This window comes from Artemia sp. Qi Xiang Cuo, chromosome 16 (genome assembly GCF_049724085.1).
Source record: "Artemia sp. Qi Xiang Cuo chromosome 16, ASM4972408v1, whole genome shotgun sequence".
In the NCBI taxonomy this organism is placed as follows: Eukaryota; Metazoa; Arthropoda; class Branchiopoda; order Anostraca; family Artemiidae; genus Artemia; species Artemia sp. Qi Xiang Cuo.
In genome coordinates, this window is record NC_142809.1 from 1,101,265 (window position 1) to 1,126,578 (window position 25,314).

General features: G+C 34.7%; 1 protein-coding gene across 1 annotated transcript in view; it reads left to right on the forward strand.

Annotated features, from left to right (window-relative positions):
* The window catches only part of sigmar (Tumor necrosis factor alpha-induced protein 8-like protein sigmar), a 202,118-nt gene that overhangs the window by 135,917 nt on the left and 40,887 nt on the right, over nt 1-25,314 (forward strand). Inside the window, exon 2 of the mRNA XM_089102644.1 lies at nt 6,571-6,777. Coding sequence (XP_088958770.1) covers nt 6,571-6,777 — 207 coding nt within the window. The remainder of the gene's footprint in view (nt 1-6,570; nt 6,778-25,314) is intronic.

The window sequence follows — 25,314 nt, forward strand, 5'->3', positions numbered from 1 at the left end:
GGCTCATTTTAAAGGAAATTAATTGGGTTAAAAATCTTTTGTAACTAAAATAAATTATTTCTAAAAGAGAATAAATTTTTCTACTAAAAACTGCATTTTTGATGTCTTTTCATACTGCAGTCTTTTCAAAGATATTTGATTTTTCTACATAAATCATGATCGTATACTAGCGGTAAGATTTGAACCCACGCCTCCAAAGAGATTACATTAAAAGACACTTATTGGATATTACATAAATGATCGACGTGGTTCATTATAAATTATATCCGGGTTGCAGCGGTATACATAAAGGATCGATATAGTTCATTATAAATGATGCTAGTCAAGTAGTTATTAATAGAAGTTTTGTTTAGACTTTAATCTGGGTTGCAGCAGTAGCTAGCAACCTAGTAAGAGTCGACCACGTCCAATGCTAAGAAATGTAATAACCCATAGCTCCTAAAAATAGAGTCAGATCAAAATAAAAAGTAAACCATTAGAACCGCCTTGTCCAAAATTTCTATACAGAAAACTTACCGTCACTTGGCTTGAACAACAAGGGAAATATATTGGCTTTAAAATCAAGAAAAGTGGCAACTACTACGATATTTTGCATAAACGGCATCTTTTTTTCGTTTTTTCCGCTTTTTTTCCTACTCAGCTAGCTGGGCACTGGAAATACATAGATACCTATATAATGGCTTATTTTAAAGTAAATTGCTATATCTGGTGCCTTTTGTAATTAAAAGACAGTTTTTAAATCTGGGTTGAAGCGGTAGCTAGCAACCTAGTAAAAGACGATTACGTCCAATGTTAAGAAATATAAGAACCCATAACTCCTAAAAAAGAGTCAGATCAAAACAAAAAGTACACCTTTAGAACCATCTTGTCTAAAACCCCCTGTATATGAAACTTTCTGTCCCTTGGCTTAAACAGTAAGGGAAATATATTTGCTTGAAAATCAAGAAAAGTGGCAGCTACTACAGCATTCTGCCTAAACGGCATCTTTTTTTTCTTTTTTTTTCCATCATTTATAATAAAGAACGAACTCTAGCCTATACTAATTGGATCTCGATTGCAGTGGTAACTAGCAACCTAGTAAGCGACGTCCAATACTAAGAAATAAAATAGCCCATAACGCCAAAAAATAGTGTCAGATAAAATATAATAATAGTAATTTATTTGTGCCTGCTCATACAAAAAAAGGAAAGCGGAGTAAGGAAAAAGAGAAAAGAAAAAGAAAAACACTTCAACACCAAAGAATAAACTCAAACAACAACTTCTTCATTCGCACTCGTAGATAAGGTGTAGGGGCAGAAATTCGCACAAAGTTTCCATTGCCCTTTTTTCGGCGTTTCTTTTGGAGGATGGTATAATGTCAGTCGGGTCAACCATATTTTGGGAACGCAGGATGAATGTGTTTCTTTCACGGAGCTGATATCTAAGTAAAACTTACTTACGTAAAACTAAAGATACTTGCAATAGATTGACCGGAGTTTTAGTCTGTCAGTTTGGGTGAACCAATCCTACAATGGCGATACATAGAGCAGGTGAGGGAGAAGCAACTGCTGCACAAAGCTTTGCAAGAATCTTCCTGTTCAGGCTAAACTTCAAAGAGAAAAGTTTGCCGTAACTTGATCGAATACTATTGGATATTTTATCTATTATCAATAAACGTGAACTTCTTATATCTTGACCGTACGTTATTCCCAGATTCTTCATAGAGTTTCCCGGGAAAATTTTTGTTCGTCCCATCTTTACATATGTATTTTCACTGAATAGTTGCTTTCTTGCCGAAGAAGTAAATTCCAGAAACTCAGTCTTAAGTGCGTTAACTCGTAAACCAATACTTTCATATCCAGTAATCAGGCGGTCAATATTCACTTGCAGAGAAACAAGATTGCAACTTAACATTAGCAGGTCATCCCCATACAAAAGCAGGCTGGTGTTGCAAAGATTGATGCTAAATCCTCTGGCGATATTTTTTGCTATTCCAGATGTCAGGGTGTTAAACAGGATAGGGCTTAAAACAGATTCTAGTCGGAGACCTCGGAAGAGTCTGATCGGTCTACTCAGAAGACCCCCAGTCAGAAGACCCCACTACAATATGTGCACTAACCCCACATTCAAGTAACTTTAGAAGTACCTGAGACTGCACAACCGAGTCAAAGGCAGCCGAAATATCTACACTGCACATGAGGAGGGAAGACCCCAGTCTATGGGCTTTATCGATAGCTTTCTTTTAACAATCTATGCACAAACGCGCAACTCAGATTTCGGCGGAACCCGAACTGTCGGTAATCTAGTCTACACTTTCCCGAAATTTCTGGAAGCAGAAGTAGGTCCAGGACTTTACTTAGAACACTAGACACGGTAATTGGTCTGTATCCTGTGCACAGGTTTGGGTTTTCCCTTTTTGGGGATATTTGACAGTACTCCGGCGCAAAATGAATCGGGAACCATTCCAGTATCGACACACATCTGGAGCAGGAGAGAGACGTGTTCAAACAATAGGTCTGTACCGTGCCGTAAGTTATCCGGACATATCCCGTCAAGACCAGGTGCTTTTCTACGTTTTATCTTACTCACTATTTTCACTACAGTTGATTTCGATATGACAAAGGTATTTCGCACTTTTAATAGGGTTTTAAGTTTTTCATCAAATATTTGTCACAATCCTGCTCCAGGCTGGGGTCTTTGGAACCGAACACTGCAGAGTAATGCTTCACACATTCATCCTCCAGGATATCAGAGGAGCACGTTTTAGCACTAGTTTGAGATCTTTTGAAGAGCTTCCACATTACATTCGGATCTTTTGCCGCCTGTTCAGAAAATTTATCAGCTTCTTCACTTTTTAATTTTTCAGTTATATTAAGATAATTTTTTCTTCGTGCTCCGAAACAACTGGAAGATCAGCCCTGATCGGGGCTTGTCGGACTCTTTCCAAATATTGTACCACAATTTTGCTCGTTTTTTCGCTTTTTTTTCCAAAGGACACTTGTCCCACCCTGGTTTCTGAGAACCAGGACGGACCTTCCGGCTAGGGACGGCTAACTTTTCCGCGGTTTTCAGGGCGTGGCAAATTTCCTCACAGTAGAAATTTATTGCGACTGGGTCTCGTACACCGTGTAGTAACAGCGGATACGGCGCTTTAATTTTACCCAAGATTGTGTCACAGGTGTATTGATAAAGCACGGTGTCTATCTTTTTCCATTCAGCTTTTGTAAAGTGTGTATTAGCTGCTCTGGTGGCGGCTGACTGAAATGGGATACAGAAGGATAGACCCAAATGATCACTGCAGGTATGGTCGGAATTAACACTGACCCTTTCCATTAGTGGGAAGTTTGTTACCACGTGGTCAATGTTACTCGTAGATCCACTATTGTGTATATAGGTAAACTGCTGATCTTTGTCACAAACAGATACCCCGTATGGTAATGCTGCTAGAAGAATGTCTGTTAGCTTACCAGGTACAGATGGGTTGCACTGGAAATCTCCACAGATTAGAAAACGTCTTTTGCCGATTCTGCACAGGAGTCTGCTTAAACGACTACACGCTTCGGCATAGCGTTTCTCAGAACGATCGTTATTCAGGTTTGTTGGAAGATATATATTGATGAGGAAAAAGTTAGACGGCTTAACAAACTCCACAGAAGTGTAATAGTCGCAGGACTTATACAGCCTATAGGGGATCTGGTCGTCCACTAAAAAGGCGGTGCCACCGCTAGGTCTTCCTCGCGTAAATTGTCGTTTAGCTTCATGCATGAAAACGGATTTGCGCGGGAAGGACTAGAACAGAGCAAAATTATCCTTGGTAAGCAGATGCTTCTGCACACAAATTACATTATAATCGGAGCAGATTCCACTTAGATAGTCTATTTTCCCAGCGTTATGACAGTAGATCCCTTTCGGCAAAAGACCTTTAGCTTGTTCATTCTCGAAGCTGATGCGCTTTGTTCATAGCTTTTTTTTACAGCTGGGTAGAACAGGCTGTAGCTTGGGTGCTCGTTCTTTCCATTGGGGCAGAGGGCACACTTAACACTGTTCGATTGACACGGGGTTTCTCTTGTCAATTCATGGGGGCCTGCACAGCGGGGGCAGCAAGGTTGGTTGCTGCATTCTCGAGCCAAGTGTTCGAACGACTGACACTTGAAGCACCTTTTTGGGATTTCTTTAAACGCCGTTACTTTGAGGTGAGTGTACTCAACATAGATACCTTGCCATATAGCCCTGTCATGTCATGCTGCATCAGCAAATTTAAGTCGAACTGACTGTGAAGTCCCATATCTTTTAACTTCTCTGACATTGGGGTTACCGGCAATTATCTCTTCTGGGGTAGTACCTGGTGGGACGAATTTTGCAACAGCCATGAACTTTTATTTCTGGTATTTCACTTTAATATCAGATATCTTGGATAACGAATCACTTAGGGCTTGAGCAGCAGAGTCCGTTTTGATATAAGCCACTAAGCCAGACTTCGTCTGCTGAATCTTCTGTACATGCTCAGGGGTCATAAACTCCTCGATAAACCGTTTCTGATTTGAACACGACTCGGTCTTTTCAGGTGCTAGACCACTAATGAACACCCAATTGAGTGGTTTTTCAGGTGCTGGGAGCGGGGGCCAGTCAGAAGGCTGGGGTAGAGCAGCTTTGCATTGATCAATCATTGTTTCTAGCTTTTCGACACACTCGTTTACGCGGACCGTTATGGATGTGATCACATCCTGTGGGATACGGGGTATTTCAGAAATTTTCCAAATCGTGAACCTGACATTAAACTCACTATTGTTCCGTAGAGTTTTCACCGTGTCATACATGTCGCTGAACAGCACATCACGGCCAATTCGGGACCTTCTATCTTTCAACAGATTTTCATCGTATGCATCCACAATATTATTCAACTCGTCATACGCTTCACGAATTTATTCACGAGTATAGAACTTGACTGCAGTGCTGATTACTGAATCTTTCGTAATATCCTGATGCCTTAGGCATGTTTCAACAAAGTTCAGTACCGGCGAATATATATACCGATAATTTGCCATCGCCACGACAAATCACGCAAGCATATCTGAAATCACAGTCCAAGGTCAAGAAGGTCGTTGCTTACGAGAGAAGTGAGGGAAGCGTTGAAGGCTGTCTACCTTGTCCCCGCTATTTAAGGGGAAAGCCCAGCGGGTACCACGGCTCTTGCAGACAACTCTCTCATCCCTCTTCTGCTTAATTCTCTCCTGTCACCTTTATCGCAGCGTAATTGCCTATTCAGTTCCGGAAACTACTTTTGAATTTTGTTTTATTTTCAATCAGTAAAGAAGGTGGCAACACTGCACTGTAAAATTCGGGCGCACTTTCCACTTCTAAGATAATTAAATCCTACTGTCTGAGTCTCTGTACTAATTAGGTCCCAAGAGAATTTAAATTCAGGCAGCAAAAATGACAATAGCAAATAAATAAAATAAGCCGATTATAAATGTCTGCAGGGAATCGCACAGGTTGAAATCTTACTTTATTAAAAGGTTAATATCCAAAGACAAGGTGTTTACACAACGAACTCTCGATCTAGACTGAGATATAATAAAGAATGACCACTTGCATTTGACCGATTTTCCATACCTCAACCGGATTGATCTATAGACTGAATCAGCCAACAAGATTGTTACTGATCTTGGCGTTTGACCATGTCAAGGTGCTTCAGAGACAACGACTGCTGGATTGTGATACCATCGGTCAAATTAGTGTCATTAAAAACAGTAATTCTACTTTCTCTATTTTAACATGTAGTCCAATTCTTCTCTATAGGGTTATTAAAAGGCGAAAATTATTTTATAGACACCTAGCATAGTGCTTAGAAGTAACAAGTCATCCACATAGTCAGGGCACAGATTATAAATTCATTTTCTCTAGATATCTCACTTCAACATTATTGCAAACCTCAAAAACCATCCGATCAGATGATTTGCCTTCCTAAAGGTTGACGATATCCAATGACATTCCGCTGGTGGAGCGTTATCCAATCCAATGACATTTCGTGGACGGGCGAGTTATGTTAGATAGGCAATGTTATTGAGACCAGTGTAAAGATTAATTGTAATTTGTCACTTTGGCCCGTGTATTTTGCTGGAAATGAGATATTTTCCTATGCATCAATGATTTGTGGCCAATGATTTGTAACCCTTATTAGTTGATCTTATATTTTTTGTGAGCTACTTAATGACTTCCCTAATACTATGGGAACATCCTGTTTTTTAAGTCGGTTTTGTGTTTTCAGTAGAGCGTTAGTTTTTCATACTTCTACACGTATAGAGAAATATCACAAGTCGGTGTATAAACTAAAAGTTTATCTGCTGATTAGAGTCACTGTGTATATGATCGAAATATCCAGAGTTTGTTTTTCACTATCTAGTAAAAGGATTTATCCTTATTCTGTTATTTGTAAATCCTCCGTCCAGAACTCTTTTCGCGGAAACTTTCCTCCCTCCTCTCCTTCCATGAAATCCCAAGTAAAATTTTCCCCACATGTAAAATAACGGTAGTATTTTTAATTTTTAATTAATATAAGTCAATTATGTGTTATTGTTGATTTTGTTTTAGGCCCAAAGCAAAAAAGAAGCTGAAAAGGTTGTAAAAAACATCATTAAAATAGTTGTGAAAGTTGGATTCCTGGCCAAAAATGATCAGTTTGGTAGAGAAGAGCTAATTGTGGCTGAGAACTTCAGGAGAAAATTCCATTCGTTATGCATGACTTTAGTAAGCTTTCATGAAGTGGATTTCAGCTATGATAGGACCTTCCTGTTGAAGGCAAGTAACTTTGGCAATATTTGAATCCCAAGAAAACTTTTGAATCGCTCTTGATCTAATCTAGACGTATTGTTACTTGTTCAGCCTCTTAGAGCGACTATCTTCATGCTTAAACCAAAATCATCCGCTTCTACAGGATTTTGTTTCAAGAAGAAGATTAAAGAAGAAGAAGAAGATTATTTTAAATGACCAGTAATATACTTTGTTTTTCAAAGTTTTGACAAGTTTATTTAGTTTGCATTCTAGCCTTGTCGATATTCTTTCTTAAACGCAAGCTAAAATGTAAATTCATTGAATAGGCTATCGTACAGTAGCCCAAACCGTATCCCAGTCAAAACTCTGCATATTGACATATAAAACTGGACGAGAATTGAGAATATGGTAGGAAAGAATCTAAGTTATATTCTTAAAGCACTTTTATGTGCCGTTTACAGTGTTTTAGTGGGATTTTATCCAATCCAATATCCTAGTCGTGACTCTGTAAGCTCAGCCGGAGTCGACCCAGTTCTAAATGGGTACCTGAAAAAATCTGGAGAAGGTAAGCAGAAATGATTTGAGAAAGCACAGGATGGCTGGCCCCAATCCCCCATTGCACTTCCTGGTTGAAAGGCCTTGAAACGGAGATCAGTACCGCCGGTTTGGACTTTAAGGATCTAGTACCATATCCTTTACCTTTACCTAGATAGCACCATATTGTTGTTATCGTATTTTGGACGTTACGGAGTGTTTGGCACTCTGGATTATAGTATTCTCACTAATAAGTTGTATAATTTGAGTCAATATTTCCCTTGTACTACATATACTTGTACTTGTAGCAGGATCAGGCGTTTACGCCTTTCCCAGCATACGAACAAAGCGTCTGAATGAGGGTTTCCCGTGATGGCCGTTCTTGAGCCAATTCGTTGGCAACCTTTAGCTAGAGCTTGTCTCATTTTTGGCCGAGTATTCGGAAACCTCCAGCAAGATTAAGATCTTGCCTAACGAGCGACCACTAATTTTTTAATTGCCCTCCTTTTCTTCTATGCCATGTTGATAAGGGTTCAAGAGAAGCATCTGTTTAATAATGCGTTTATTAGGCAGACGCAAAACGTGTCCAAGCCAGCCGAGCCGTCGGAGATTGGTGATGCTTCAGATTTTGTCGATGTTGAAACAGTGTTGATAGATATCGGCGTTCGAAGTCAGATCGGATATTAAATTTTATCAGTAAATCAGTAAATTTAACTTTCTATTGCGGAGTTTTTCATGGAGGGATTTTTCCACGGGGGGGGGGGAATTTCCTGGGATTGTTTGAAAAACGATCAGGAATAAAGTTTAAAAAAAAGATCTTTTTTCTACTGAAAGTAAGGAGTAACATTAAAACTTAAAACGAACAGAACTTATTCTCAATATGAGGGGGGCTGCCCCCTTCTCAATACCCCGCTCTTTACTTTAAAGTTTGATCTTTTTCTTTATTCTTTCAGAACGATTCCTGAATCACAAGGGCCGAGTAATTAGAATCAGAACCTTTTTTGAAACTTCTTACAGAACTTTAGCATGAAGAGAGGGGTATTGAGGTGGGGGCAGCCCCCCGCATAAACGGAATAGTCTCTGCTTTTTAAGTTTTAATGTTGTGCTTTACTTTCAGTAGGAGAAACTTGTTTTTTATTTATTTAATTCTTTGAAGAGATCATGTTTTTGGACTATATGCACCATTTAAGGATTTTACCACCGTACTATTGATTGGTCGTGTCTGGGAAATATCCGTTTCCATTCATTTTCTTCTTTGAACTACAATGTTTTTTTGTCGTTTTACATACAGCTTGCAGATTATACTATGTATAGTACTATTCAAAGTTGTTCAGCAATGCACATCTCAACATTTTACCTTTTGCTTAAACGCTCAGAGCCCCGTCACTCTTGCAACCATTAACTTTATTTTTACTCCTCTAAGAAATTACAGACATTTCCTTAGTTTTCCGATATATATTCAAAGTTTTTGGTCAATGGTTCCTTATAAATTCCTACAGGACCATTTCCGTGAGTTCAAGGGCGGCTCGTTAAAGTGTACTATGGCTACGCTTACGATTTACTATGTGTTTTTAGGTGCAATAGAATTACAGAAGTGAGTTAGGGGAGTAAAAGCATACGGAGGTCTTAGTACTCGTATTGCATTTATCAGGTTGAGGTTCACTTATTTTTCAATCATATATACGTAACATACTAAGTATACCAATATCTGGCAGAGAGACAAGTTCATTTTGAACAGATAGAACAACTAAAGTAATAAATAACGAAATATATGGATAATCAATCAAAGAAAGAAAAAAGAGGAACAAAAATAATAAACATGATATTAATTACTCACCACGCCACAGCAGACATCCCACCCGACGATAAACAAAAAAAAAAAACGGTTTTTTCCACCAGCAATGGGAGAATAAAAGGAAAGTGAAGACCTGAGAAAAAGACCCAAAAACAAACACTAAAATTGTTTTTAGTTTGAAATTATGTCGATATTTAGTGCGTTGATATTTTCTATATTGGTGAATATGTTCAGTGTTTAAGGCATTGAATAGCATTTTATTGCGATACAACCGAAAATACATTCAGTGAGCTCGTCCTAATTGATCCTGTTGGCTTTAATATGGCGGAAATATATAACCCTATTTAGCCTAAGGTGAAATTCTTACGTTGGACTCTGCCGTAAGCCGAATTTCCTACTCTTCTTCACACTAAACTTTCCTTCTAAGACGGGGTTCGAGACCAAGTCCAGAAAATTGCGCTAAAAGTAAATAGCGACGAAGACCACACTGCCTTTCCATAATAAACAAATAAGTAGAACAACAGGGAAATTTTTATATAAGACAGTGGAAAGCAACTTTAAGTGAATATTTCGACCCTATATCCAAGGGCCGTCCTCAGCAAAAGAGACGAAGAGAATAAAAACAATTTAAAAGAAACTTACATTAAAATTCGCTCATTTAAAACTAAAAGGTTTTTAAAAAAAATGTTTTAAAACAGCCCTAATATCATTACTCCAAGGAAGTTCAACCAGGACTGGTACTCCAAACGAAGTGGACAGAGAACAATTCATTCAGATGGAATTAAAATACTTACAGACAAGATTTTAAAGCTAATCTCGCTTTCTTGGCAGCTAACCTAGAAGGTCTATTCGTAATAGGTTAACTGGAGTTATTTACTGTTTTTTTAATATAATTAGTTAAATCATTTTTAATTAGATTTGTGTATAGGGCATTAAGTGAATATTCCCCCAAATCTCTATTTAAAGAAATATTACTATTTATCTTGATTTTAATTTCAATTGCCTCACGAACAACCTGTTTTATTCCTAAATCATTGCTAATAAGGCAAGTTTCTTCAAAAAGCATTTTATGACTAGGGTTATCATATATGTGACTGCTTAAAGCCGAATCGAAGGAAATATTTGTACTATTAGAATTTAAAGCTTTAGTTATGTCATCTTTGTGTTGTTCCAGGCGTTTTTCTAAATTTTGATGGGTTCTACCAACATAAAAATGGCCACAGTCACAAGGTATTTGATAAACCCGTCTTTGGCGAGTAACTGGGGTTATATCTTTACCAGAATTTAAGAAATTCATGATTTTAAAATTATTTGTAAATACGACTTAAAAATTATTTTGTGTGCAAACTTTTTTTTAAACTTGTGATGACTTTTGGAATATATGGAAGGTAAATTATATTTGAGGGCTTGACTTCAAATATAGAAAAAATTTACAAAAACGCCTGCAACAACACAAAGATGACATAACTAAAGCTTTAAATTCTAATAGTACAAATATTTCCTTCGATTCGGCTTTAAGCAGTCACATATATGATAACCCTAGTCATAAAATGCTTTTTGAAGAAACTTGTCTTATTAGCAATGATTTAGGCATAAAACAGGTTGTTCGTGAGGAAATTGAAATTGAAATCAAAATTAATAGTAATATTTCTTTAAATAGAGATTTGGGGGAATATTCACTTAATGCCCTATACACAAATCTAATTAGAAAGGATTTAACTAATTATATTAAAAAAACAGCAAATAACTCCAGTCAATCTATTACGAATAGACGATCTAGGTTAGCTGCCAAGAAGGCGAGATTAGCTTTAAAATCTTGGCTGTAAGTATTTTAATTCCATCTGAATGAATTGTTCTCTGTCCACTTTGTTTGGAGTACCAGTCCTGGTTGACTTCCTTGAAGTAATGATATTAGGGCTTTTTAAAACATTTTTTTTAAAAACCTTTTAGTTTTAATGAGTGAATTTTAATGTAAGTTTTTTTTATATTGTTTTTATTCTCTTTGTCTGTTTTGCTGAGGACGGCCCTTGGATATAGGGTCGAAATATTCACTTAAAGTTGCTTTCCACTGTCTTACATAAAAATTTCCCTGTTGTTCTACTTATTTGTTTATTAATGCGCTAAAAGTTATAATTAAAGAAAAATAAATCAGTAGAATGAATAAGTAAATGGATACAATGAACAAGAGTAGAAATGCTTATTTACATACAGGGCGAACAAGATCATTGACCTCCATTGGGCTAGAATACGACCAGTACAAGATGACAGCCAATCAGAGGACTATAATCCGTGTACGAACAAGATCACGTACCTCCTTCTAAGTCAATCACCGGTTAGAAATACTAACGGAAGTGACATCAGACCAGATTTCTTTTGAATTTACGTAATTTCTGTTGTCACAATTTCACCACGAGACATATTTATAAATCTGGAAGGTTTCATAGAAATTTAAAATATATCTGTGCACAATTGCCAGAACATAGGAAACGACAGAGATTAATTGACATTTTAGGGGATTCGAAAGTAGAAGCGAAAAAGGTTAGGCATCTCAGGGAATGCTAACTCTATTAAGAGATACATATTATTTTTTATTTTTGTGGTACTCGAGTGTGTTTTGTATAATATACAAGTGTCATCGAGCAGTGTTGTCAATATAAAATATGTAATAAAAGAGATAGAAATTTGTGACTTAACGCTAAAAAAGTTGAAAGTAATAGACTCATCAAGATGACCTGGTTTTACTTCTCGACTGTGGTCGCTATAATAGACAAGTAAATAATATTAGATTAGTGAGACGATTATGGATTTGAACCATCAAGGACCGCAAGCATCAATGACATCAACCTCCAAGGGTCACCTCTCCCCACCCTCCTAGGGGCTCCTTCCCTTCCAACTTTTTTTGAGGGTACCCCCAATTTTCAATATAGAGGCTCCATTGAGAGTTAAAAATGTGTAAGAAAAAATTATCAGAACGTCATTTCAGACCTCATCTTTCGGACTTAGACAAGCGAGTGCTTTGAACATCCAATTCCGATACTTTTTGCCTAATATTATCAAATATATCATTTAGAATGTTATTTTTTTTTAAAGTTCCCCCATGGCCTAAAATGTTTCCTCATTATGACATTTCTATTTACTAACCGTAGCGCATCAGCTATTCATGCAAACGTCTACAATAAAATCCATATTAAGAGAAGTTATCGTTACTATAAAAATTAAGACACGTCGAAACTTCTATTTTCAAAGCACATTTTTGACAGATCTGCGAAAATAAATGCTTAGAAACAGTTTGCAGACGTTTGCGAAACTTTGAAAAGTTCTTTGTTCCTATAGTCCGGGCGTCTTGTGAAGCTATCTTGCTTATTTCCAGCAGAATTGATTGCATTATTAGCGGTAATAATGATAAAAAGTTATATTATTTTCTTTGGGGTGAAACAAAGCTCTTTTCAAAATTAGCCTAGTGAAAATATTAAACAATTTAGGCGACTTATGAAAACTTTAATATTTTTTAGGGAGGTGGGGGATGATTCAAGGGCTCATTGGGTACATTCTTCTGCCCTTCTTTTTCAAAATTAGCTAGGGGACATATTAAACAATGTAGGCGACTTATGAAAACTTTAATATTTTTTAGGGGGTGGGGGATGATTCAAGGGCTCATTGGGTACATTTTTGCATCTCGTCCAGAATTGATTGAATTATTAGCGGTATCAAATAATGATAAAAAGTTTTATCATTTTCATAGGGGTGTAACAAAGCTCTTTTCAAAATTAGCTAGTGAAAATATTAAACAATCAAGGTGACTTATGAAAACTTTAATTTTTTATTGGGTGGGGGATTTCAAGGGCTCATTGTGTGCATTCATATCCCCTTCTTTTTCAAATTTGCTGGTGGAAATATTAAACAATGTAGGCGACTTATGAAAACTTTAATATTTTTTTAGGGAGGTGGGGGATGATTCAAGGGCTCATTGGGTACATTCTTATGCCATTAGAAGGCTATCTTATACTCCCACGAGAACACCGTGCTGCCACCTACAACTTTTTTACATAATTTATGCATGTTTTTATGTCTGTTCGTTGTCAGTGAGAATGGAAAAACAGGATTTTTCTCACTTTGATGGATTTTTTTTGGACGGTTATGTGTGTTGGTCAATTTATTTGATGTTTTTCATGGATGTCAACATCAATTCATGTCTGTTTTATGGTTCGCTAGTGAGAATGAAAAAACAGGAACTTTCTCACATTTATGGATGTCAACAGCAATTTATGTCTGTTTTATGGTTTTTGTCAGTGAGAATGAAAAAACAGGAAATTTCTCACATTTATTGATGTAAACAGCAATTTATGTCTGTTTTATAGTTCGTTGTCAGTGAGAATTAAAAAACAGGAACTTTCTCACATTTATGGATGTCAACAGCAATTTATGTCTGTTTTATGGTTTTTGTCAGTGAGAATTTACATGCTCGACGCGAATGTTATGAGATTGTTTGGCTAACCTAACCTGAGAAATTGATTTACATAATCGGTGGGGAATTATTGATTCACGAAGGGGGAATTAAGAAACATTATGGTTTCTTTGATCTTTAGGGTAACCTAACCTGAGAACTTGATTTACATAATCGGCTGGAAAATTATTGATTCACGAATGGGGAATTAAGAATAATTATGGTTTCTTTGATCTTTAGGCTAACCTAACCTGAGAACTTGATTTACATAATCGGCGGGGGAATTATTGATTCACGAAGGGGAAATTAAGAAACAAACATGGTTTCTTTGTTGTTTGGTTAGCCTAACCTGAGAAATTGATGTACATAATCACTAGGGACTGTATTGATTCACAGACGAGAAATTAAAAAACAAACATGGCTTCATTGTTGTTTGCCTAACCTAACCTGAGAAATTTATTTACATAATCGGCGGGGAAATTATTGATTCACGAAGGGGAATTAAGAAACAAACATGGCTTCTTTGATCTTTAGGCTAACCTAACTTGAGAACTTGATTTACATAATCGGTGGGGGAATGTATTGATTTACGAAAGGGGAATTAAGAAACAAACATGGCTTCTTTGTTGTTTGGCTAACCTAACCTGAGAAATGAATCGCGTAATCCATTGGGAATTTTATTGTTTCGATAACAGGAAACAGGATCCCGTGTCTCCTTCTCAGCCAATCAGGGGGATTACTACCATATTAGCGGCGGAGGAAATATGAAGAATGGGTTTTTGCTATTGTTTTATTAGCCTGTGAATAGAATTCACTAAGTTTTAGTTAGAAGTGTAATAATAAGAGTGAACAAGTTGAGTTAGAAATATCCTTTTATTGCAACTGTTCTATTTGTAAAGGACATTTTCATGATTTTGAACATTCTCATAAACCTACTGCATGTTTAGACAGCATAGAGGCAGAGACAGATGAGAAGAACCTGGAGGAAACAAGAAGACAAAATATATGTGACATCGAAAGAAATTTATACCAGTTGCAAGTATGTTCACATAAAAGAAGGATTGATATGATAGAAAAGGAAGATCAAAAGAAGAGACTGGTAAAAGAGGGCTTTCTCTATAGTGTAAAAGACAGCAGTGAAAACCCAATGAAAAATGTATATAAAGCAAGATATAACTCGGATTATTATGATGATTATGTTCTAAGAGAAGAGAAAAAGTGGCCCTTTAAGAGACAACATAAGAGGTCATTCTACGAAAAGGATTTTAAATAACGGAAACCATGGTGGAAGAGTTCTCATATATGATTTAACGTTAAATTTAATTATTAATATGTATAATGAGTTTTATATTGTAATCATACAATAAATTTGTTTGTATTATTTTAATTTTCATATACTAGATATATATAGAGTGAGGATACCATCAGAAACTTCTGTACATAAATGGTTCAATTTTATTAGATCACTCCATAGAGTATTATCAGTCCACAACCAAGTTTTCTATCAATGATAACTAAAAATATTTCATTCCTTCTAATCTTTATTCTCTTGAAATATCAATATTCACAACGCTTTTTAGATAAACTATATATGGTTCAATTATCTAAATATCTATGTCACCATCCTCCACTACCACTATATCTACCAGAGGGGGTGGTATACATTCAATTTCAACCTCCGGTTCATCATTTATTGATATATCAATCAAAGGGATAGGCCTGTATTCAAATAAATCGCCGCGTACTCGTATTGTAGACAAAGTAGGAGCCCACCGCTCGTAATTCTCAGTGCAAAGATGGCCTGAAGGCCCCCGCTGTACCGCATCTTCCGACGTATACGACAGACCATCTTCCGCATAATGTACTTCTAGCACATCATCAGTACCTTCGAAGATTGTAGTTGTACAAAGAAGGACCTCCTCATCAAGTGAGAGATCCCAACCAAGCCATACATCCTAAAAGATTGATAAAATTATGATCAAAAACTAGAGTTTCCTGCGGAAAACCTATATTAGTTCAGATTTTACGGGAATAGTTTATTTTCGAACCAAAGAAATTTATTTACCATAATTTTATTACAAAACTAGAGTTCTGGTACAGTGTTGATTTGTAGTAGTACTATATGAACCAAAAATAACGACACTATTAACATTTGAATGAATTTATCTCTCTTAGGGTAACTAAATACAGTAATAGGATATGATAGCGTCAACAAAGTGAAAATCTGCATAAGAACTCCACACAGTTTTGTGGTAATGATTTAAAAAATTTTTTTATGTTGATCTCTTTCCACATATCAAATATTTTTCATAGGTAAGGGGGGGAGGGAGACTGTTAGATATGGCACACTGAGATTCATAACTATAATGACATCATGAAAATAAGGCCCCACTTGACGGATATATATATAATATGGAATGGAGAGAGCCTGATCATTTGAATATATATTTGTGACGTATATCTGTATTCACACAAAAACTCTTTATATTATCTCTTATATACGTGTAAAATTCCATATAGCGAAGGGGGAAAGACAAATTCCTCTATGCATATGAAGGTTCATCAAATTCTAACCAAAATACAGGACTGTTTTCTTCCTCAAATAAAGATTAAACAATTATTTCCATTAACTTTATTAATGTTTATTCTTTCAATGACTAATATTCATGATTTTTAATTTTCGTGCTTTTGATTTTATATTGATGAGGAATTTAAACACAACTTCAACTAGTTTTTTCTTCGGCATAGATGAAAGGTCCAATACCTGAGTTAAACTAAGATTTTTCAGTTTCAGGAAAAAATCGCGTTTTGACGTATATTGACAAATTACTAATTTTATAGTTTTCTTTAGTTTAATAAAATGTTTTTTGTCAGTCATCATCCCATTATCGTTCACAAACAATACTGAAGAAAACAACTCCTCACGGTTAATCGATGTTAAATTATTATGATGTCAATTATTTCTTTGAAACATACATTTACGTTTTTAACTTTCATGCTTTTGATAAGTATCTTGTCCTTTTGGTGTAAATTGCAGTTGATGGCTTACCGCGAAATCATTTTTTCAAGTTTTTTCATATAGTAAAATTGAAGGAAGCTAGAAAATGCAAAAATTCATTTTACCCGAATATTTTTCAGAGCCCAACCTAACTACGACCTGAAAACAATAATATAACTTATAGTTGGACAAAAGTTTTTTTAAATATCTCTTTCCTAACATCATTTGGAACTTGCAAATTATTATAAGTAGTAACTAATTACTTAATTTTTAATGAACTTATAATTCATTGAACCAACGATCCAAATTTTTTGATACCACAACAATAAATGGCAAACGAAAAAAGAATATAAAAAAACTACAATCTTTTAAGATGTACAGAGTTTTGCTCATGAAATTGAATAGAACAACGGACTATGACAAACAGCTTCAGAATCAAAATCTGACCCAGTCGAATAAAGATCCACCCGGCATTTTTGGTCATTCATCCCCCCACCAAACAAGCAGTGCAGTTAAAACTTAGAATCTATACTTAGACCTTGAAACTAGAAGAAACTAAATTTTCTGTAAAGTTATGTCTAGCGATAGACTTATTAGAGTGACAGAAACTTTTTTTTTCCACAACCCACAAGAGAACATTTTTCAACTAAAAGTAAAGAGCTACTAGACTAAATCAAACATGTGCAGAAATAATAACGAATAATTATTCAAACTTGAAATTTTCTGTAAACTATTGTCTAGTGATGAACTTGTTAGAGTGAAAAAAACTTTTTTTACACAAGAGGACATTTTCAACTAAAAGTAAAGAGCTGCTAGACTAAATAAAATAAATCATGAATTTATGCACAGTTTTAACTAGCTAGGACTAAATTTGTTAACGATGGATCATTGAGGAAATTTTTCAACTAAAAGTAAAGAGCTACTAGACTAAATCTAAGATGTGCAGAGAATATAACGAGTAATTGTTCAAACTTAAATTTTCTGTAAACTTTTGTCTATTGATGAACTTGTTAGAGTGACAAGAACTTTTTTCCCACAAGAGGTCATTTTTCAACTAAAAGTAAAGAGCTACTAGACTAAATCAATGATGTGCAGAAATAATAACGAATAATTGTTCAAACTTAAATTTTCTGTAAACTTTTGTCTAGTGATGAACTTGATAGAGTGACAAGAACTTTTTTTCAACAAGAGGACATTTGTCAACTAAAATTAAAGATCTGATAGACTAAATAAAAAAAAATCATGAACTTATATACTGTTTTAACTAGCCTGGTCTAAATTTGCTGACTATGCACCATTGATAAGATTTTTCAAATAAAAGTAAAGAGCTACTATACTAATCGAAGATGCGAAGAAACAATAACGAATAATTATTAAAAATTAAATTTTCTGTAAAATTTTTTTTAGTGATAAACTTTTTTGTGGCCCCCGGGGGGGAGGAGCACAACGAGCAATGTTAGTTAAAATACCCTATCCCAACCTTACGATGTGGGGCGCCTCCGGGGCGGGACGGTGACTCTGTGGTTCCCATGAGCCTACGGCGGAAAAGGTTCTGTGGGAGGGGGGGGCCTAGGTGTCCTCCCATTGTGTGTTGTCTATGAACAGGGTCACGAGAATCTATTTTCAATTAGAATGAACCCCCTCTCGACTGTTGTGCTTCGAGTTGGAGTAAAAATCTTTTTCAATCCCAACTTTTACCGAATTATGTATAAATTTTATAACTTAAAAACCTTTCCCCCAGGGCCTGAAAGGGTACATTTTATCTCTCAGGACAGTTGTTGAGTATTTCAACTATGTTGAAGAAAAAAAAATCCATCTAAAAATTGATTAGACGATTTTGGAAAAATATGCACATTATGACAAGAACTTTTATATATATGAAGTTACTTTGTTCACGTAGAAATAACTCTATTTCTGAAAAACAAGTCATAAAATGGATTATGACATTGGGGGTCTTATGCAAATGAGAAGAAGACATAAAATGAACTTGTTTTCCATGATCCTATAGGTCAGCATTTATTAATTTGATTAAGGAAAGGAAATATGCCGTTATTACCGCATATTATTTAGTTTTTGATGTCATTAACTTCAGTGCATATTGAAATATAGATAGATATATATATAATTTCTTAAACCACATTGGCCTGACATCACATAAAGAAAGAAAAACGAGCAAAAATGGGGTTTGTCCTCTCGAAATATTCGCTTCGTTTTTTCAGTATCTTCATTTGGCCTATAAAAACCCCATTTTTGCTCGTTTTTCTTTCTTTATGAGATATATATATATAAAGTAATGAATACTCCAAATGAACTCACCGGTCCTTCAATGGCTAATGTACGTTTAAATTTTAATTTATATTTTCCACCATGGATCTTACATATTTGAACCATAGAAATCTACTTTCTATAATTTTTTACAAAAACGACACGATTTATACAAAAACTAAGATAAAAACCCCCAACATTTAATTCTATTAAGCAATGTCGAAGCGTTGGAGCTAATCTTTTAAAACAGTATCGTTAGTTTTGAACTTGGTTTTCAAGCACCTAGATAATTAAAGGCCCTTATACTTGGTGTTTATAAAAAGTAACGCATTAACAAAGTAGTTTGATCAAAGTAAAACATTAAACTATGCTTCAGATAAGCAAATAAAAAAGTTTTATTCAATATTTTTAATAATAATAAACTTTGTTTTTAAATTCTAAAAAAATTGTGTAAAGAGTGATGTCTTGAGGAGGGGGTGACCCTTTTCTTATACTTAATAATTTTTGTTCGTTTATAAACTTTGATGTTGCTTCTTACTTTCAGTTGAATTTTTAGTTTTAATTTACTATCTGTTAAATAATATTGTGTAATCTGGTTCTCTGTCCCTGAATAATTCTGGTGCTTGTGTATCATACACACATTGTAACTGTAACATGACAATTTTTTTCGTGATTATTGTTTAAAACTGTACATAAACTCTAGAGTTTTTTGTCGTGTTACTTAGGTAACACAGGAACATTTGGTTTTCTTTCCTAATTTGAATTTTTACATAAATTTAGCCCTAGCTAGTTAAGACAGTACATCAATTCATGATTTTTTTTACTTAGTGTTGCAGCTCTTTAATTTTATTTGAAAAAATGCTCTTGTTGAAAAAAATATTTTGTCACTCTATAAAGCTCATCAATATAAAAAAGTTTACAGACAATTTAATTTTGAACGATTACTCGTTATCATCTATGCAAATCTTTGATTAGTCTAGTAGCTCTTTACTTTTAGTTTAAAAATATCCTCAATGATCCATCGTTAACAAATTTAGCCCTAGCTAGTTAAAACTGTGCATAAATTCATGATTTTTTTTTATTTAGTCTAGCAGCTCTTTACTTTTAGTTGAAAAATGTCCTCTTGTAGAAAAAAAAGTTCTTGTCACTCTAACAAGTTCATCACTAGACAAAAGTTTACAGAAAATTTAAGTTTGAACTATTATTCGTTACTAATTCTGCACAACATTGATTTAGTCTAGTAGCTCTTTACTTTTAATTGGAAAATGTCCTCTTGTTGAAAAAAAAAGTTCTTGTCACTCTAGAAAGTTCATCACTATACAAGGGTCTATAGGAAAGTTAAGTTTTAACAGTTAATCGATATTATATCTGCACATCTTTGATTTAATCTAGTAGCTCTTTACTTTTAGTTGAAAAATGTCCTCAATGATCCATCGTTAAAAAATTTAGTCCTAGCTAGTTAAAACTGTGCATAAATTCATGATTTTTTTTATTTAGTCTAGCAGCTCTTTACTTTTAGTTGAAAATGTCCTCTTGTGGAAAAAAAGTTATTGTCACTAACAAGTTCATCACTTGACAATTGTTTACAGAAAATTTAAGTTTGAATAATTATTCGTTATTATTTCTGCACATCTTTGATTTAGTCTAGTAGCTCTTTACTTTTAGTTGCAAAATGTTCTCTTATGGAAAAAAGTTTTTGTCACTAATAAGTTTATTGCTAGACATAAATTTACAGAAAATTCAAGTTTTAATAATTATTCGTTATAATTTCTGCACATGTTTGATTTAGTCTAGGAGCTCTTTACTTTTAGTTGAAAAATGTTCTCTTGTGGGTTGTGGAAAAAAAAATTTTAGTCACTCTAATAAGTCTTTGGCTAGACATAACTTTACAGAAAATTTAGTTTCTTCTAGTTTCAAGGTCTAAGTATAGATTCTAAGGAGGTTTTAACTGCACTGCTTCTTTGGTGGGGGTATGAATGGCCAAAAATTCTAGGTAAACACTTATTCGACTGTGTCAGATTTTGATTCTTAAGCTATTTGTCACAGTTATTTGTCCTATTAATTTTAATGAACAAAAAGCTGTACTTCTTAAGATAGTGTAGTTTTTTTATATTATTTGTTCGTTTGCCATTTATTGTCTCGGTACCAAAAAATTTTGATAGTTGGTTCAATTAATTAGAATTTCATTAAAAATTAAGTAATTAGTTACTACGTATAATAATTTGCAAGTTCCAAATGATGTTAGGAAAGAGATATTTAAAAAAACTTTTGTCCAACTATAAGTTATATTATTGTTTTCAGGTCGTAGTTAGGTTGGGGTCTGAAGAATATTCGGGTAAAGAGAATTTTTGTATTTTCTAGTTACTTTCAATTTTAGTATATGAAAAAACTTGAATCAATGACTTTGCGATAAGCCATCAGTTACAATTTACACCAAAAGGACAAGATACTTATCAAAAGCATGAAAATTAAAAATGTAAAATGTATATTTCAAAGAAATAATATTCTTCTTAATAATTTAACATCGATAAACCGTGGAAAGTGGTTTTCTTTAGTATTGTTTGTGAATGATTAAAAGATGATGACTGACAAAAAATATTTTTGTAAACTAAAGAAGACTTTAAAATTAATAAATTGTCAAATTATGTCAAAATGTAATTTTTTCCTGAAATTGAAACCTCTTAGTTTAACTCAGGTATTGGACCTTTCATCTATGCCGAACAAAAAAAATAACTAGTTGAAGTTGTGTTTAAATTCCTCATCAATATAAAATCAAAAGCACGAAAATTAAAAATCATGAATATTAGTCATTGAAGGAATAAACATTAATAAAGTTAATGGAAATAATGGTTTAATATTTATTTGAGGAAGAAAACAGTCCTGCATTTTGGTTAGAATTTGATGAACCTTCATATGTATAGAGGACCTTGTCTTTCCCCCCTTCGCTATATGGCACTTTACACGTATATAAGAGATAATTTAATGAGTTTTTGTGTGAATACGGATGTACTTAACAAATATATATTCAAATGATCAGTCTCTCTCAATTCCAAATTAGATATACATCCGTCAAGGTGGGCCTTATTTCATGAGGACATTATTGTTATGAATCTCAGTGTGCCATATCTAACAGTACCCTTCCCCCCCCCTTAACTATGGAAAATATTTGCTATTTTGTAAGAGATCAAAATAAAAAATTGTTTAAAATCATTTACACAAAACTTTTTGGTGTTATTATGCGAATTTTCACTTTGTTGACGCCATCATATCCTATGACTGTATTTAGTTGACCGAAGAGAGATAAATTCATTCAAATCTTAATAGTGTCGTTATTTTTGTTAATATAGTACTACTACAACTCACCACTGTACCAGAACTCTAGTTTTTGCAATAAAATTATGGTAAATAAATTTATTTGGTTCGAAAATAAACTATTCCCGTAAAATCTGAACTAATATAGGTTTTCCGCAGGAAACTAGTTTTGATCATAGTGTTATCAATCTTTTAGGATGTATGGCTTGGTTGGGATCTCTCACTTGATGAGGAGGTCCTTCTTTGTACTACTACAACCTTCGAAGGTACTGATGATGTGCTAGAAGTACATTATACGGAAGATGGTCTGTCGTATACGTCGGAAGATGTGGTACGGCGGGGGCCTTCAGGCCGTCTTTGCATAGAGGATGACGAGCGGTTAGCTCCTAGTTTGTCTACAATAGGAGTACGCGGCGATTTATTTGAATACAGGCCCATCCCTTTGATTGATATATCAATAAATGATGAACTAGAGGTTGAAATTGAATGTATAACATCCCCTTTTGGTAGATATAGTGGTAGTGGAGGACGGTGACATAGAAATTCAGATAATTGAACCAGATATAGTTTATTTAAAAAGCATTGTGAATATTGATATTTCAAGAGAATAAAAATTAGAAAGAATAAATTATTTTTTGTTATCATTGATAGAAAACTTGGTTGTGGACTGATAATACTCTATGAAGTGATCTAATCAAACTGAACTATTCATGTACAGAAGTCTCTGATGGTATCCTCACTCTATATATATCTAGTATATGAAAATTAAAATAATACAAACAAATTTATTGTATGATTACAATATAAAACTCATTTTACATATTAATAATTAGATTTAACGTTAAATCATATATGAGAACTCTTCCACCTTGGTTTCCGTTGTTTAAAATCCTTTTCATAGAATGACCTCTTATGTTGTCTCTTAAAGGGACACTTTTTCTCGTCTGTTAGAACCTAATCATAATATTCCAAGTTATATCTTGCTTAATATACGTTTTTCATTGGGTTTTCACTGCTGTCTTTCCCACTATAGCGAAATCCCTCTTTTTTCAGGCTCTTTTTTTTATCGTCTACTTCCATCATATCAACCCTCCTTTTATGTGAACAAACTTGCAACTGGTATAAATTTCTCTCCATGTCACATATAATTTTTCTTCTCGTTTCCTCCAGATTCTTCTCATCTGCCCTTGCCTCTATGCTGTCCAAACATGCTGTAGGTTCATGAGAATGTTCAAAATCATGAAAATGTCCTTTACAAATAGAACAGTTGCAATAAAATAATATTTCTAACTCAACTTGTTCACTCATGTTATTACACTGCTAACTAAAACTTAGTGAATTCTATTCACCGACTAACAAAACTATGGCAAAAACCCATTCCTCTTATTTCCTCCGCCATTAATATGGAAGTAAGCCCCCTGAGTGGCTGAGAAGGAGACACGTGATCCTGTTTCCTGTTATCGGATCAATAAAATTCCCAATGGATGACGCGGTCAATTTCTCAGGTTAGGTTAGCCAAACAACAAAGAAGCTATGTTTGTTTCTTAATTCCCCTTTCGTAAATCAATACATTCCCCCACCGATTATGTAAATCAATTTCTCAGGTTAGGCTAACCAAACAACAAAGGAACCAGGTTCGTTTCTTAATTTCCCCTTCGTGAATAAATAAGTCCCCCGCTGAGTATGTAAATCAAGTTCTCAGGTTAGGTTAGCTTAGAGATCAAAGAAACCATAATGTTTCTTAATTCTCCCTCCATGAATCAATAAGGCACCCTCCTATTATGTAAATCCATGTATCAGGTTATATTAACATATAGATCAAATACACTATCTTGTTCCTTGATTCCTCCTTCGTGTATCAATAATTCCCCCACCTACTATGTAAATCAATTGCTCAGGTTAGGTTAGCCAAACAATATCATAACGTTCGCGTCGAGCATGTACATTCTCACTGACGAAAACCATAACACAGACATAAAGTTATGTTGAAATCCATAACTGAGATAAAGTTCCTGTTTTTTCAGTCTTACTGACAACGAACCATAAAGCAGACATAAATTTATGCTGACATACATAAATTTAAGAAAGTATATGATTTTCCATTCTCAGTGACAGAAACCATAAAACAGAAATAAATTGCTGTTGACATCCATAAATGTGATAAAGTTCCTGTTTTTTCATTCTCACTAGCGAACCATAAAACAGACATGAATTGATGTTGACATCCATGAAAAACATCAAATAAATTGACCAACACACATAACCGTCCCAGAAAACATCCATCAAAGTGAGAAAAATCCTGTTTTTTCATTCTCACTGACAACGAACAGACATAAAAACATGCATAAATTATGTAAAAAAGTTGTAGGTGACAGCAGGGTGTTCTCGTGGGAGTATAAGATAGCCTTCTACTTATACCCTTCTTTTTCAAAATTAGCTAGTGAAAATATTAAACAACGTTGATGACTTATTAAGAATAATGTTTTTTAGGAAGGGGGGGGGATGATTCGAGGCCTCATTTGGTACATTGTCATGGCCTTCTTTTTCAAAATTACCTGGTGGAAATATTAAACAATGCAGGCAAATTATAAGAACATTAATATTTTTAGGGAGGTGGGGGATGATTCAAGGGCTCATTAGGTACATTTTTGCATCTCGTCCAGAATTGATTGAATTATTAGCGGTATCTAATAATGATAAAAAGTTATGTCATTTTCTTAGGGGTTAAACAAAGCCCTTTTCAAAATTAGCTAGTGAAAATATTGAACAATGTAGGCGACTTATGAAAACTTTAATATTTTTTAGGGAGGTGGGGGATGATTCAAGGGCTCATTGGGTACATTCCTATTCCCTTAATTTTCCAAGTTAGCGGGTGGGAATACTTAACTACGAAGTTTAAATTTGAAGACTTTAACGTTGTGTAGGGAGGTGGGGGATAATTCATGGGATCATTGGTTACATTGTTCTGGCCTTCATTTTCAAAATTACCTAGTGGACTTACTAAACAACAAAGGCGACTTATGAGGACTTTAATATTTTTTAGGGAGGTAGGGGATGATTATTTGCGGATGATATTTGGATGATATTTGCGCGAACTCTATGATTACGATGTAGAGTGTAACTTGATTCATTCTGTAGATACTCTGCCACCCGATTCTTTTGTATTCCAGTGACTTGAGCAAGTGTGGTGGGTGAACTTAAACTTCCCACTTCACC